General features: G+C 44.5%; 1 protein-coding gene across 2 annotated transcripts in view; it reads right to left on the reverse strand.

Moving 5' to 3' along the window:
* Positions 1-6,478, reverse strand: part of LOC146499253 (thyrotropin-releasing hormone-degrading ectoenzyme-like) — a 263,625-nt gene extending 257,147 nt beyond the window's left edge. The window contains exon 1 of one of the 2 annotated variants that reach the window (XM_085138114.1): positions 3,180-6,458. In XM_085138114.1, the coding sequence (XP_084994240.1) occupies positions 3,180-3,674 (495 nt within the window). In that variant the 5' untranslated portion in view covers positions 3,675-6,458. Of the gene's footprint in view, positions 1-3,179 lie in introns of both variants that reach the window. The other variant, XM_085138113.1, reaches the window with a different exon arrangement.
* Positions 6,479-15,498: the final 9,020 nt, after the last annotated feature.

Below are 15,498 nucleotides of genomic sequence, written 5' to 3' on the forward strand. Positions count from 1 at the left end.
ATGTGTCAGATTTTACTGACTACTGTACAGGCATTGCAATTCAAAGGGTGTTGAAAACTTCCCCGTGGGACATGCTTGTGTTTCTGCGCTCGGAGCTCCTCATCTCTTCATCTCCTCTGTGGTGCATTTAAGCGATTGGAACATCCAGCGATTTCCAGGTCACAATCAGAGGATGTAGGAAGGAGGACTGGAGGAGGAATAAATTAGCCAAATGGAAGGCGCGCCTGCATGTTAATTTTACTTGACATGGAGTTAAATCATTGGCTGTCTGGAGGGAGTGAAATCTGGATAAGAACTGACAGTGTTTGGCAAGTTGGGGAAAATGGTCAGCCGACATCTCCAGACCGAAAACCTTCACTTCACTTCATCTCAAATGCATTTTGTATTCATTTTCTTTGAATCTGTGAATTAAGCTCTCTTTTCAGGAGTGTTTATCCCTCCCCTTGCTACCAGCTGCATCTATTTTTATTCACATTTCTGTTTTCTGGCCTTTCAACATCTTGACATTTTTTTCTTTTCATAATGCATTAACTCTGAGGATACCTTAGGAGACCTGCCTGGCACCCGACAGCACCTCTTAATTCACAGTGTGCCCTGACACAAACTCAAAAGGGACTGCAGGGTTTTTAATTGGCCTCTGCCCAAATTAGACAGATTTATCCTTCTCTCACATTAGCCGAGATGACCAGCCTGAAAAATCACGTTGCTCAGGCGTTTCTCTGAGGCTTTCTCTCACCACGCACTTGTCTCCGAAATTGGGCTGAAACAGCAACTTTGACGGTTAATTAGCCTCGTTAAAGAAACCTCCGAGGCCAAATCTGGAAATAAACATTCTTTGTTAGAGAGCGTCGGGATGCTTTCAGCACAGAGCAGACCACTGGATGCAAACAAGGAGCTTTGTTTGGAACATTATCAAAAGATCAAAACGTCTACATCAACAGGCTGCACCGCACCAATCTGTTTCATGATGTAGACTTTGTACGGAGCTGGATTCAACAGTAATTAGATCATGACTCACCACTGACCATTCTCAATAACAATAACATGACTGCAAATAAGTTACCGCAAACAAGTTTAGTCCAACCATCATCCAGTTTTATCTCAAACAAGTCAGCTCTCAGGAATCTCTGATTCTACTATTAGAGTTGAGACGAAAAGATGTTACTGCTGACATCAACTTCCTTACATGCATTGTGGCTACAAGTCTTCTGTTACAAGATTTCAATTTGGGGATGCAAAAAATGATATTAATAACAATAAATAAATAAATAAAATAAACTTCTTGATTAATGGGGTAAGTTAGATCTCCTCTAAATATACCACCTGTTCATAAACAGCTCCACTGGCTTCCAGTTCAGCTCCGTGTCAATTTCAAGATTCTGCTTCTCACTTTCAAAGCGCTTCATAACCTCGCTCCCCCATATTTATCTGATCTTCTCCATACATACTCACTCCCTTGTACACTCCACTCTTCCTCACCTCCTCTTCTTTCTATTCCACCTGCTCGCCTGACTTCTATGGGACTCAGAGCTGCCATGAGACTTTGGAATGCACTTCCACCTCAGGAACTCGGCTCCGCACTACAAACTCTCTCTCCACTTTTAAATCACGCCTTAAAACCTATTTATTCAAAATTGCACACCCTTCATCATGATTCCATTTCAGTCTATTTTTACCTTGTTTGGCTTTTATACTTTCATACTTGAAGTCACTGGTATCCAATTCAATTCTGCCAAGCTGCCTACTATCTTAAATTTCATATAAGAACAGCAAATAGAAATTCAGAATTACTCATTAAATTGGGGCATTCATGCTCCCAAAGGGAGTAACTATTGTAATTTTAAAGGTTCAAAAGGCTTTGCTGCACCACCTTCTCAAGAAAATTGTAAATCTCCAAGAGTTTAATTCATGCCTGAAAGAAAAAGTACCCAATTTAAAACTGGCCAGGAATAGTGTTGCTGACATTTCATGGAACCGGAGACTTCAGCTGCAGTAATGAGATGCAATACCAGTACTCATCTCTATTTTTTGTAACTTAGTAGACAAAAACAGCCATAACCAACAGCAACCAATGCACAGCCAATATAGCTAATAATCTACCAGCATTGTCCATTTCATAAAGTTGAGTTTATTTAACTATTATTTGACTATAGTATGTCTAGTGTTTAAGAATTGTTGAGTCTGGACTACGATGTAGAGGGCTTCACAGCCAAGACCTGATCCAGTAACAAAGATGTAAATTTGTTCCATTAAGCTTAATTGTGTCAATCAGGGTCTTATTGTTACTGGTGTGAGTCTCAGGTTTGGGGATCAGTCATACCTGAATGGATTCAAACAAATTTATGATTCAATGTCTGTGTTTTGAGGTAAGAGGTACGTTGAAGTAATGTCCATCATATTAATTGTTAATGCCATGAAAAGGTTGCCACAGTTGAAGGTGTCACATTTCAACTTCTTTCAGAGCACTGAAAATCTAGAGTTGTGTAAGAAGCATTAAATGTCTCAAATGCAGTGCAGTGCAGAGAAAGGTTTAATTTTATAATCTGCTGTACATTAGAAAAGGTTGTGAATAGGATAGCTATAGAGGTATTTTCACTCATGAAGTCAAAAATCAGGAGAAGCAGGTTGGTACCTGATTTAAAGTTGTTTTTTTTTCACACAACACTAGAAATACTCAGGCTGGCTAAGGCGAGGATACTGCTGGGGTAGAGTGTACAGGTAAACACTCTCGCTTTTGCTTCTTTGTAAATTCAGCAGACGGTTCGCTATTCTAACACAGGCTCAGTTTAACCTAGTGTTTGGGATCTGGCAGGCTAAAAATCCAAAGTTGGACTTTTTTATTCTCACATTCAGCTCTGTCAAGTGAGCTGAGGAAAAGCTCTGGGCTGTAATGATCAGTAAAAGCAGCTTATATTTGGAGTTTGGGTTCTTTGATAAGTCTAATTGATTGCATTTTGGAACAGGTCTGATTAATTCGGGTGGGTCTGTGCCTAAGTAGATTTTGAACCAAAAACCTAAAAGAACCTAAGAACCTAAAATTTTGGACAACCCCAAGCATGTTGGTCATTCAGTTTGTAAAAAGTGACATTACCTAGGAGTCCTTGGGCTCTAGACTGCTACATGCTTGAATTGAAATTATCACTATCCTCACTGTGAGCAAAAATAAAGCGCCAACATACCTCTAAGCGATCAGCGTGCAGCACAATAAAACGGGTGGCATTGATGCACTCCAGCTCAATGCTGACTTCTCCAGAGAAGGTGAAGTTATCCATGTAGACGGCAAGCCGCAGGTCGTAGTGCCGAGGCCTCACCGAGCCTGGTAATCGTGAGTTTCTCCATGGCTGGACCACCTCTTCATCCCCTTTCTCCCCCGTCCTTTCCCCTCTGCCTCCATTCAACTTTGCAGACCCACCGGGGCCTCGGGAACTCGGCTCTCCAGTTGTTTCATCGCGATCTCGTGCACCACAGTCCTTAAATTTGACATTGAGCACAACGGCTACTGCTGTTACGATAATGAGGGTGAGTATGGAGAGGGCAAAGCCCAGCACCAGTCGCTTGTGCACCGTTATGTGGCGCTCAGTGGTTCGAGGCCGGACCACCACTGATTCTGCCCACTGATCCGAGAGGCCACGGCCGTTCCGCATGGCTCCCGGGCTGCTGTCGTTTAGTCCCATTTAGCTTAAAATTTCACTAGAACAGCAAAGAAATAATCTCAAAGTTCAGCAGCAGAAACAGATTCTGATTCAAAAAAATATTCATTTATGCACAGGTCAGATTCCAGCTTGTTTACAGTAAACTTGATGTGATTGAATGTGTTTTAATCGTCCAAAAGATTTCAGTCTTGATTCAGCCTGTCAGCCTATCAGTCTGTGCTGATGAAACTCCAGCAGTTATATATCTGAAAAACTGAACTCTGACCTTGCTGCTGATGGACTGTTATGAACGTCCTTGAGTTCTGCCTAGATGTGAAAAATCAGCACTGCTGCACGTCTTACATTTCAGGCAACCAAACTGAAAAAACAGAAAAAATGAGATGGTCATGTGCGTTTTGGATTTGTGGTGAACAGAAACAAAAAAATCAATGCTGCATGGCTCGATTTCAAGAGCAGTGAAGCCTGAGAAGGAGAAGGAGGAGAGGGACCGAGCGGAGGAGGTATGCCGTTGAGGATGTGGCTATACAGTGAGTGTATCATCCATAGACTGGAAATCAGCTGGGTATGCTAAACACTTAACCACCACAAGGTATAAAACTGGGAATAAAGCCTTATGCTGTAAAAGCAACCTTATCTGGATTTCCTCTCAGATTGTAAATTCAAGTCAGTTATGGATGATGGAAATCATCAGTTTGAACTTTAAAAATGGTCACGTTACCAAGTCAAAGACCTTCAACCAAAGTCTGAACGAACACAAGGGGGTTAAAGCGGCAGGTAGTTTTCCCAAGGTACGAGTAAAGTTAATTTGCTCTGAGTTAAAGCTCTTACACATCCGCAATAAACCATAAATAAATCCCTTTCGGACTATTATGGGATTGTCATAATGTTACAGTCGAAGATTATAATAACTTACAAGACATTAAGATGTGTTACAAGTCTCTTGAAGATTATTATGATTGCATTTCAGGTTTGGAATCAAATGAAGACTTAATCAAATCAAAGTCACACCAGCATATGTTCAGATCTTATTTTGAGTAAAATAAAGTTTTGAATTCGGATCTTTGTCAAGAAATCCAGTTTTTTGTCTTTGTTTGTTTTTTTTATTACAAGCTCGAGATTAATTTGTAATAACTCAGTTTTCTTAGGGCTTTGTCCCAAAGCAGAATATTTCAGTAATCTTGTTTTTAAAGTACAGTTTTGTAGTGACTTCTCTGTCACACAAACTTAAAGTTGCTGTTAAAAATTGAGGAAGCGCCTCCGTTTGACCCCTTTTCTCTGATGGATTTCAAATTAAAATTAGCTTTGCTGCTGATAAAGGTGTAGTTTAAAAACGGTAATAACTCTCTCGCTGCGGTCTGTGTCTATAGCGCTTTCTCTCTCTCTCCTTTTCCTTTCCTGAGGGGGGTTAAGTGGATAATTTACGGCCAGCATGTGGGTTTATTTCACCGTGGAGGAGATAATTCACTCGGCTACTCCACGAGGTCTAAACGATCCCAGCTTTCCAGCTCATGAGCCTGACGGATGGAAGCTGGATTAAAACTGATTGATAACCCAGGATTGTATTGATTACAAGGATGCCGCTCGGTGGGGACAGAAATCCACAGAAAGAGCTGAAAACCCCCTTTTTAAAATCCACCATCAATCAATCAGTTCCTTCAGTGAAATCACTCAGATGATCATGAAGGTTGTCCAAACATGTTTTGGTTCATCAAACAGGTTCATCGGTAAATATTATAAGAAGAAAAACTCCTCTGGTTCTCCGGTAACTTCTCTTCTCTCGCCCCCGCTAGGAAGAGATGATCTCCGTGTCCGTTTTAAACAGCAATCGGTCCCCGGGGTGGAAGGGTACCTCTCCGGAGGTGATCCGCTATTAGTCAGACTCACTTCAGTCTCGAGAAGGACCGCGCTTTCTCTGCTACACGTCCCGTTTTCCTTGGTAACCCAGATGTGAACACCTGCTTTATACCTGCGGGCTGTTTCTGCTCCCGAGGAGGGGGCTGAGGTTACCGTCGGTCAATAAACTAACCCTCAAGTCCACCCGGGACGGTCCCGGGATTCGTTACACTACCGTTAGAAATCCATTAAGTGCGTGTGGTGTGGAAGAAATCCATCAGGGACATGACGGGAGTTCACAGATAAACGCCAGGAAGCTGTTATTGATCCGCTGGCACATGTGGGGATCCCGTTAAACCGCCAGAGACCAGATCCAGCTCACACCGATGGGATTAAACACCGACCTGTTAATAATAACAGTAATAACAACAACGGGCCGATCGTTTAAAGAAGAAAATAAATGGACTAAAAAAACAAACACACCGGAGGTCAGAGTCAGCACCGGGGACGGTCAACGGAACGATCCTGGAAAGCACCGTTAACAAATCCCACTCAGCACCAGGTCCTGCACACTCCAAAGTAGGATCGGACCGTGCCGGGTGGATTATCCCGCGTTAACGCCGTGCACGAGCCCCACCGGTGCTCCTTTAATAAACCCTATCTTCCTCAACTTTTTCAGCCCACGGAGAACCGCTGCTCCTCTCTCTCTCTCCCGCAGATGAGGATGACGGTGATGATGATGGTGGTGGCGGCGGTGATGAAGCCTTCCTGTTTAGTATCCCTCCGTGCACTGAAGAAAGTGACGCTTGGTGATGGAGGTGAGGAAGAGTCTCGTGCCGCCCGTTCAGCAGTGAGTACGTTTGCGGTGTGCGTTTCCACTTGAGCACGAGCTGCTGCTCCAACCGAGAGGCACGCGCTGACCGAGGGAGAGAGAGAGAGCGAGAGAGAGACCGAGAGGGAGGGAGGTGGGTGGGGGTCTCAGCGTGTGAAAGCTACACCTCCCCAGCGCTGTTCAAATCTATTCCGCTGTTTTCTCCTCTGCTAGCTCTGGATGACGAGAAATCAGACAGAAGAAAAATGAAGATGAAGCAAAGTAAAGGTTCTCTGTGTGTCTCTTTGGTTTTACACGCATGCAGATTTATCTGGCTGTGAAGTAACTGAGCAGTAAGCACGAAGCCTTTCCTCTGCAGATTTCTCCCTAAATGAATGTGTCTGCTGAGATTAGTTTTTCATTAGTCTCTTTACTTCCACTTGCTCTTATCTGCTCTTCTGCATTTCAGTTATTCCACTTTTAATGCCTGAAACTACATGTACACATAAGCTCTTTATAGCACAGTGGAAAAGAATTTCCAGACTCATTCTTCAGAGAAGACAAAGCGCACATACACAGACACACACATGTTCAAAAATCAAACTTTTTCCATCTCTAACTGAGGGATTCAATGTGAAGCTGTAGACTCTGCAGCTGAACAGCTGGGCCAGATGTGGTACCAAAGAATCCCAGCACACAGGGCTGAAGTAACGTTGTTGCTCCAATAAAGCTACATGTTCTTGGTTGTGTGTTGTGTGCAGTGCAGGTCCAGGCCAAGATTCAGATCATATTATAAAGAAAGCAAACACACGTCTTTGTTTTTTATTGGAACACCTGATGGTCGTGCTAAGTCAGCTGTGCAAATGTCTACTCCACGCACACAGACTAGTATCCCCAGATGCCCTTTTTAAAAATATATATATCAAGAAGAGATTTATGACATTTTCAGGCATCTACATGCACAGGTAGTTTCATTTGTTGGTTTGGTGTATTTATTTAGATTAGGTGTCCCTCTGACCCTTTGCTCACTGTTGATCAGGCTTCAGAGTGAGAGGTCTACATGGTAGTGTGAGACACCCTCATTTCAAGGGTTTCTTATTCTTCTCACAAGCAGGGAGTGTTATTGTTTTGTGTGTTTAATTGACAGAAGAATAAAACTTGGCACAAAAAGGAAGGAAATTTGTTTTTGGTTGATTATTTTTTCTGAGCAATACATCTTATTGCATAGCCTGTTTACTTCCCCTTAAACGGTGCAACATTTCTAAGGAGAAATTTGTGAGTTGAAAAACTTGCCAAATCTTCTCTGTCAATTTTCAAAGAGCTTATTCTGTGACCAACAGAAAAGCTGATTGAAGAATGGAATGCCGTCCCACAGCAGTGTGTGACCAAGCTGGTGACCAGCATGAGGAGGAGACCTCAATCATCCAGTCAATTAAATGACACCAAACAAGAGACAGTAGCAGAATAAAAAAAATAGTTGACCAAACAGAAATTTTCTCACTTTTTGTGCTGATTTTTCAGAACAACTCTTTTTTTAATTGCATAGTGGTGAGAGACGAGTGGAGGGCATGCAGCAAAGGGCCATAGTAGGTCATACTCAAACATGGCCGCTGTGGCCATGCAGTATTTGGTCACCTGCTCACCCACTGAGCTAAACTGGCACTTGTGGAACAAATCTTACTGTGCTAGAATGTCTCCTTGTGGAGCTAATGATGTGGCTAATTTAATCACAACGTGTTCTTTGGCATGTGTGCTTTCATGCACTGAGTTATGATATAAAAGAGCGAACAAGTGGTCAGCCCCATTGGCCAACCAGCAGGGTAACCGTTGTTAAGGGTTGGTGTTAAGGGGTTTCCCATCGTAAAAATCCATCTACTTGCTCACCTGGAAATTGAGAAAAGCTCACATTGGCAGTGATTATGTTGCCTGTATTTGCTTGAAGTTGCAAAATTTTAATCCCACTTTGTGGTTGCTGGTTGCCATGTTGTTGTGAAAAGCTTCCAGTGTGTATACACCTCAATCCTATCTGGTGGCATTAGCAGCATTATTCAGCCTGATTGACACGAGAATATGTAAAATGTCCAAGAAGACATCAAGACCATGTAAAATAAAGATCAACAAAATTAGCATTACAGCAAACACTCGATGTTGTATAACCATCGACAGACTGTCTTTTCCCAACACCCAGTCTTGGTTGAAGAATCATTGTGCCAATAGTGTCAGCATTACCTTGAACCTTTGATAGAATAAGTCTTCCTACCTCTTTCTAGAGGTAACTGTGCTCGTCATTACACCTACATTCTTCCTGTTGTGCCACTTCTGGAGACTCACCTAGAGTGTTTTACCTCAGAGCAGTAGAGAATTCTGGAAACTGGCTTGAGAGTTGATCTAGTCAAAGAATTGGACTTTAGGGGTTTTGAAGAAACTGGCCTGACAACTTGTGAATGTGCCTGTGGGACAGAACCAGCCTGAGGCTATTTCTTAAAAGACTGAAGACTGGCCCGTGAGAAAAGAGAAATTTGAGTTATTAACCAGTGCAGTACTCTTATCTACCTTATCTACTGTCCTTGTAATTTTTTTCATTATTTGCCTGTTAACCATTTCTTGTGTGTCTGCCTTTTGAGTCTTTTTGGAAAGCAAATCATAGAAAACTATCAGAGAGAGATAAAAACATGAGGAGTGGCTGCAGAAGTCTATTCTTCGGTAAGAACACCTAGCCACAGAAAAGTCTTGACAAAGTAGGCCTTTCAGAGTCTACAACATATAAACAGTAGGGGTGTGTTTTGATTATCGATTTATTGATTAAAATTTATTCTAGCTTGGATAACGTGACAGCGATTCATTAAAATCCTGATTCGATTATTTTAATATAAATTCATTAAACGCCAGAATCTCAGGTTAAACCTCACAAATTTTCAACAACCACCAAACAGCTAAAACAGTAAGCGAGAGCAGGTACACGGATTCTGCACAAAGACGTAAACACAAAGCGTGGACCTGCCGACGGATCAGAATCAGCGAGATTTCGCCTTTCTCACCCGATGGCATGGACACGGTTGGGGCTGAAAGCCGACAGCTCGCTGATTCTAGTGTCTTTGTGTTTACGTCCTTTTTGCGTTAGATTCTGAAGCTGCAGGTTTTTTATCTCTCTCCAAACAATATTGACTGAACCAGCAGCAAAAGAAGATCCAAACTACGCATCACATAAACATCGTCATGAATTCCCTCTGACTTTTGCTGTTTTGCTTCCACCGCAATAAAATCAAACTTCATGCTCTCTCTATCTCTCAGTATACTTCAAGAACAGTTTCCCGTCTAAAAATCTGTTTTCTGCATTATTCGCTTGCTTGTTACGGACAAGTCTACCGTTGTTTACAGCACTGTCGGACGCTGTTTTTTTCCTTTTACTTACTTCCGAAAAGAAAGTCTCATTTCTGCTGTTCAGTACTGAACAAATTTAAACTTTAAATTATGCAACATTGCAAAACGCTTAGATGCGTCTCTAATCAAACCTCTGTAACTTTGCTCTGCTTCACGCCAGCAGCATCAGGTAATGTTCATATGTTGATTAATGGTTTTCCTTCGTTTTTGATCTACTGCAGAATATTTGTATAAAATCCCAGCCTGGGATGGGTACTGGTATCCGGTGCCATTATGGCACCAGTTCTGACATAAACTGTAGTAACCAGACCGAAAAGTAGCGCACATTTCGGTGCTTTATTTCAGTGCTTTTTTTCTGTGCTTTTTTCCCACTGAGATGTCATACACTTTGTATTCTCGCCAATCATTTTACCTTTGCAAGCGTAGTAGGCGGGCCCAGGTACGTACATTCTTTTAGAGCTGAGCTACAGATTAAAATTGCCCAAGGCGAAGCGGTCAAAAGTCTGGCTGTACTTCACAGCAAAAGATGGAAACCCAGCAGCCTGCAACAAGTGCTTTAAGGTGATACTGTGCAAAGGAGGTAACACCTCGAATCTGATGAAACACCTGGCGACGCATAGCAGGGTTTTTTTAAAGCCGAGAAATGCACCGTATTTGATAGCTTGCTGCGAGACCTCACACATCTACTGCGGGTGTGGTGCCTGTTATCGGACCCGGAGTTTGCAACATCCCCCAAGAACCCGAAGATTAGAGTCCTGGCCCCTAGCCCTGCCACTGTAGCAGAAATGATGACGAATTCTAACCAATATAGAAATTATCTATTAGATTACATTAGTCTTGATACAGCCTCTGCCACCACATCAGATCAATCGCTCTGGGCTCCTCTGATCAGCTCCATCACCTAGTGGGGGTGGGGGGTCATATTTTGGTCTCGCCTTCACTGTTGTGATTGGTGTGGGGGTAGGGTCAGGCTTGGGGCGTCGGGGGGTTCCCCGGGAGCATCTTCCTTGGGGGGCTCAACCCGGGGTAGCGGTCATGGCCAATTAGGGGCTCTGTTGGCTCTTAGGTGACGGCTTCCTCGTGGCTACGTGCAGCGGGGCTAGGGGAGGGTCTGTGCTGACGAACGGGGGTTACTGACCTGGTAGCCTGGCTGCCCCTGGGTGGGTCCGGGACGGGCGTGAGGTTCTGGGGGCGCTCCGGCTCTGGCCTGGGGCCCTGGCCGGGCCTCGGGGGCCTGGGTCCTGGTTGGTGTGTTGCCGGGGTTGTGGGCCGGTGGGTATATGGGGGCCCGCCACTGGCGCAGGGTGCCGCCGGTGCGCCGAGCCAGCTGGGGGGCTCTTCAACTGGTGGGGGGGGGGTTGTCACATCTTGCAGGGGCTTTCCTCTCTCAGGAACTCTCTCTGCAAGAGGGGGAGATACAGGAGAGGTGGAGGAAGATCTCAGCCTGGGCGTCTATTGTCTTATGTAGTCTGGAAGATGAGTGGATGATGGGGTGGGTGCAGTTTTCTCTGTTGTGGGGTTGAGTGGACTGCCCCGGGCTCTGTGGGGCCGGGCGGCGCCGCTGCGCTGGGCCCCGGTTCGGATGGGCCTGGGCCCCCCTTCCCTGGTGGGTCGCGGAGTATGGGGGTGCCTACTGGGGTCAGCGGGGGAGCTGGCCCCAGGGAGGGGTCACTTGCTCCTCCCTTCCTTCCCTCCCCATCTCCAGCTGCCTCCCTCTTCCCGCTCCACCACAACCACCCACACATGCAGGGCCTTGGAGTGGGGGTGTGTCACCAGGGTGCAGAGGAGGTAACCCCCCCCCCCTCTGTCCCCTTCTGGCTGCCTCTGCCTCAATTTTATCCCGCAACTTAGACATTCACATTACTCACATTCTCATTACACATAAATATAGGATCTTGGGGGTGGGCACGCTACACGGAATCCCAATTACCATCAGGGTGTACACCTCACCCCCGGCGTCGTTGCCCACCTCTCAATTTTAAATACACGTAGACATTGAGGGCTAGCAGGAGGGACTATGCGCTTACCTGCTGCTCTCTGGCAGGTAGCTCCATGCCCTCCTGGGTTTTAAACGCACCTTAGAACACACATACATCAACACTACAATGAGCGGGTGGAGGGAGGTTAGGAGTCTTCTCTCACCCTCGTTCTCTGCTTTCTGCTGGAGCAGGGGGGCTGGGAGGAGGAGTTGGCCGTCCGACTGGGGTCCGGAGTGTGGGGCCTCCCTGCTGCTGCGGAGTCGGGGCGGTCTGCTTCTCCCCACTGCAGGGAAAAGGGTAACACAACCTGGGTCTGGGTGCAGTTCCCCCCTCCAGGGGCAAGGGTACCTAGACCCGGTTCGTAGAGTACGCTTGGGGAGTGTGATTGTGTGTACAGCGTCTCTTTATGTCTGTCTCCACGTTGGTTGAGTGTGGAGTAAGTGCATATGAGAGCATGAGGGTGGGAATGGATGTTTGTATCTGTGTGTGCCTGTATGTCTGTGTCTGTATGTCAGGTTGGGTATCAGATGCCACCTCTCTGAGGACAGCTCAGGCCCTCCAAGGTTTGGAGGCCTATCTCCCCCCACCACTTCCCCTGCCGGGGGCGGACTCCCTCAGACGTCGGTGCGTTGGTGGTTCTTTGTGTCCGGGGGTGGGCGTCCGGGTACACACCGGCTCACTCCTTGGCGGCTGCTTATCGGGGCCTGGAGCCTGGGGCTCGCTTGGGCCACTTCGGAGGTGGGGTGCCCCCGGCCTCTCGGCCTGGGGCTCGGTCACTCAGGCACAGCTGGCTGCCGGCGGAGCTCACGGGCACGTCACTGCAGCCCCCCCTGGCTTCTGCTCCGTGGCTGCTGGGTGACCCCTCATCTGGGACTCTCCTCAGCTCTTTCTGGGACAGTGGCGCGGCTGCCCCTCTGTTGGTCTTCCTTGGTCTCTTGTGTTCTGGGGGCCTCTGGATGTCTGGGGTTTTGATCTCCTCCATACCTGCTTCATGCCCTGGAGGACGGGGCAGTGGCCCCCCACACCCTCTAGCAGATCATTACATGAGGGAACCTTTTAAGAAAACAAGCGCGTCCATGCTCACAGGTGTACACACGGGTGATCACACACACAAACTACACCCTTTTTGGCTCCTACCTCAATGCACACTGTGCTGTCGATCTTACGTGCTGCACAATAATGTTTAATATTTAGTATTTACTGTCATATTCCCATATATCATTGTGATGTGGTTTATTGTATTACTCTCGTTTTCTTCTGCTTGTTTTCTTTTTTCTTTCTCAACAGGTGATCCAGGTGATCGATATATGTATTTTTTTTTTTTTTTTTTTTTTTCTTCTGCTTATTCTGTTGGTTTTTGTTTTTTGCCCTTCTCCCCCGTCCCTCTTCTCAACTGTTTTTCCTCCCCTCTTTCTTTCTCCCTTTTCTTTCCCCCAGTCAAGTCTGTCCCGTATTCAGCAAGTGAAAATAAAATAAAGAATAAAAGGTGAATCAAATGGACCATTACGGCAAAGCTGGGATGGTCAATTTGGTAAAGAAAATCCGTTGGGCATCTTTCTTCGCCTTTAGACAATAATTCTGATGGCAAAAGAACCAAACGGGACAGGCAAAAAAAAAAAAAAAAAAAAAAAAAAAAAAAAAAAAAAAAAAAGAAATGATGACGGATGATGATGGCAGAAGCAGCCGTTCTTCTCTGGGTGAGTCGCTTAAGGGGAACTAGCAAACACCGTTGTAGTTACATGCGGCTGTCTTCTTGTTTGATGGCAGATACTCCCTTCACCTTGGCCAAAAAGGCTAAAATGACCAAAGAAAAAGAGGGAAACAGCTAAAGTTTGTTTTATTTCCATTGTTTAAGCACTGCTTCCAGCCAAGAGTGATACCATATATCCCCTATAGCTGCAGAAAAGGCTAACATTGTTATCTTTTCACAAAAAACAGCTAAATATAAGAGGTTTTTGGACAAAGTGTGTGTTCTCCATTCTTTAAGCACCGGTTCGAGCACCGTTTAAGCACCAGCACCGTTTCAAAAGTACTGGTTTGGTACTGGTATCGGATAAAACCTAAAAAATACCCATCCCTAATCCCAGGCCAGGAAAATCACCTTCATGTTTTTCTGTGTTTTATCCTCAGTTACTTTGACACAAAGGCATCTGCTGTGATACTTACACCTTTGATAAAGTCTCACAAGTGTCAGTTTTCTTTTTATAGATATGAAAATATGGAAATGTACTGATGCATGATCTGAATTATAATATTTCTGACTGTCTGAGGCTAAATTTCTCCAATTTGATTCGTATCGAATCGTGGATTGAATCGATTCTAGAAATCAGTGACGATACCCAGCCCTAATAAACAGCTTCATGAATGGAAATACAGATAGGTTTACAGCAAGGTGCAAATCACAGCTTACACTCAAGAAGAAGGATAGATTAAACAGAAAACAGCTAAAAGAGGTGGCAAAGCCCTGGGGAAGAAAATGAAACCAAGATGAACTTGTACCAGAATCCTGGGAACAGAACTGGAGAGAAACAGTTCCTGATCAGACACACCACATCTTCTGTTAAAGTCTGGTGGAGGTGACGTTACAGCATGGACACATGATCTGTGAACTGTACAGAGCTGACTCTCTGCTCCGACTCACCCAAATCCTGCAAAGCTCAGAAGAAGGCACTTCACAGGGCACATGGATCCAGCAAAAGGAACTCAAGAGGGATTAAAAAAAACGTGTCTTTGTCCAAAGGACACATTTTTTATGGACCTAATTGCACAACTGTGGTGTCACTTGTTACCTACAGCATTTGCACTTCAAAAATTGTTCCACAAATATACCCCACTGATTGAAGCATTTTCCTTGAGCTAAGCAGACAATTCAGTCTCTTGCTTGAAATTCGTATTCCTAAAATGACGTTATAGCACTATTTCCATTTAAGTAAGGACCTTGCTTTCATGTACAGTGTCCACCCCTACATTGATCACACCATCAAACTCATAAAATTAGAATCACAGGTTCCAGAAAAGGTTTGATCGATTAGAGCCTCCTTGGAAAGTGACAGATAGAAGGTGTCTTATTTAAATCTCTGACATTGAGGCCCTGCTGTTCTCTTTGCTACTGAAGTGTGTGGTGTCATTATGCCAAGATGTAAAGAGCTCTCCAAGGCCTTCAGAAAAAAAAAAGATTGTGGATCCCTGTGAGTCTGGCAAGAGATTTAAAATGTCCCTTTTGAAATGAGCCATTGCCCTGTGAGAATTCAAATGACAGTCAATTTGTGATTGTACTTTTCCAGCAAATTCATACTTAAAGCAGACTGTTTAATGTAAAAGGAAGTTTCCAACACCCCACCTTGAATTGCAGGACCTGAGGTAGCTCAATGACGATTGCTGTCAAAGGGCTTCCTTTGTAACATGGACTGTATATAAAAGATAGATGTAACCTCTGTGACAGCAGGACTCTGCACTTAGCATGTTGGGTGCCACTGTGGTTTTTGTTTTTTCTTGCTAAATAGTCAGCCAGTCTTGACTAGCTTTGTTAGCAATTATACAGTTTACTGCAGACCACATTATTAGCCAGAGTCCATCAAAAATTCTCTAAATGGCATGAAAATCACAAGTGAGTTAAATTTAGAGGTTAAGTTCAGTGACTTGATTTGGCAAACAGCTATCCCCTCGACACCTTTCAGCTAACTATAGACACCAAAACCAGTTTTTATTGACAGCTTTGTACCTGGCTGGAAATATGTACATTTTATTACTGAAGTTAGGCATTTTAAAGGCTTGATTACCTTCCCATATGGAAAAGAAATAGGAAAAACTTATAAAAGACTTGCATCAGCTTTAGCTTGCT

Source organism: Neolamprologus multifasciatus, chromosome 17 (assembly GCF_963576455.1).
Source record: "Neolamprologus multifasciatus chromosome 17, fNeoMul1.2, whole genome shotgun sequence".
NCBI classification, from domain to species: Eukaryota; Metazoa; Chordata; class Actinopteri; order Cichliformes; family Cichlidae; genus Neolamprologus; species Neolamprologus multifasciatus.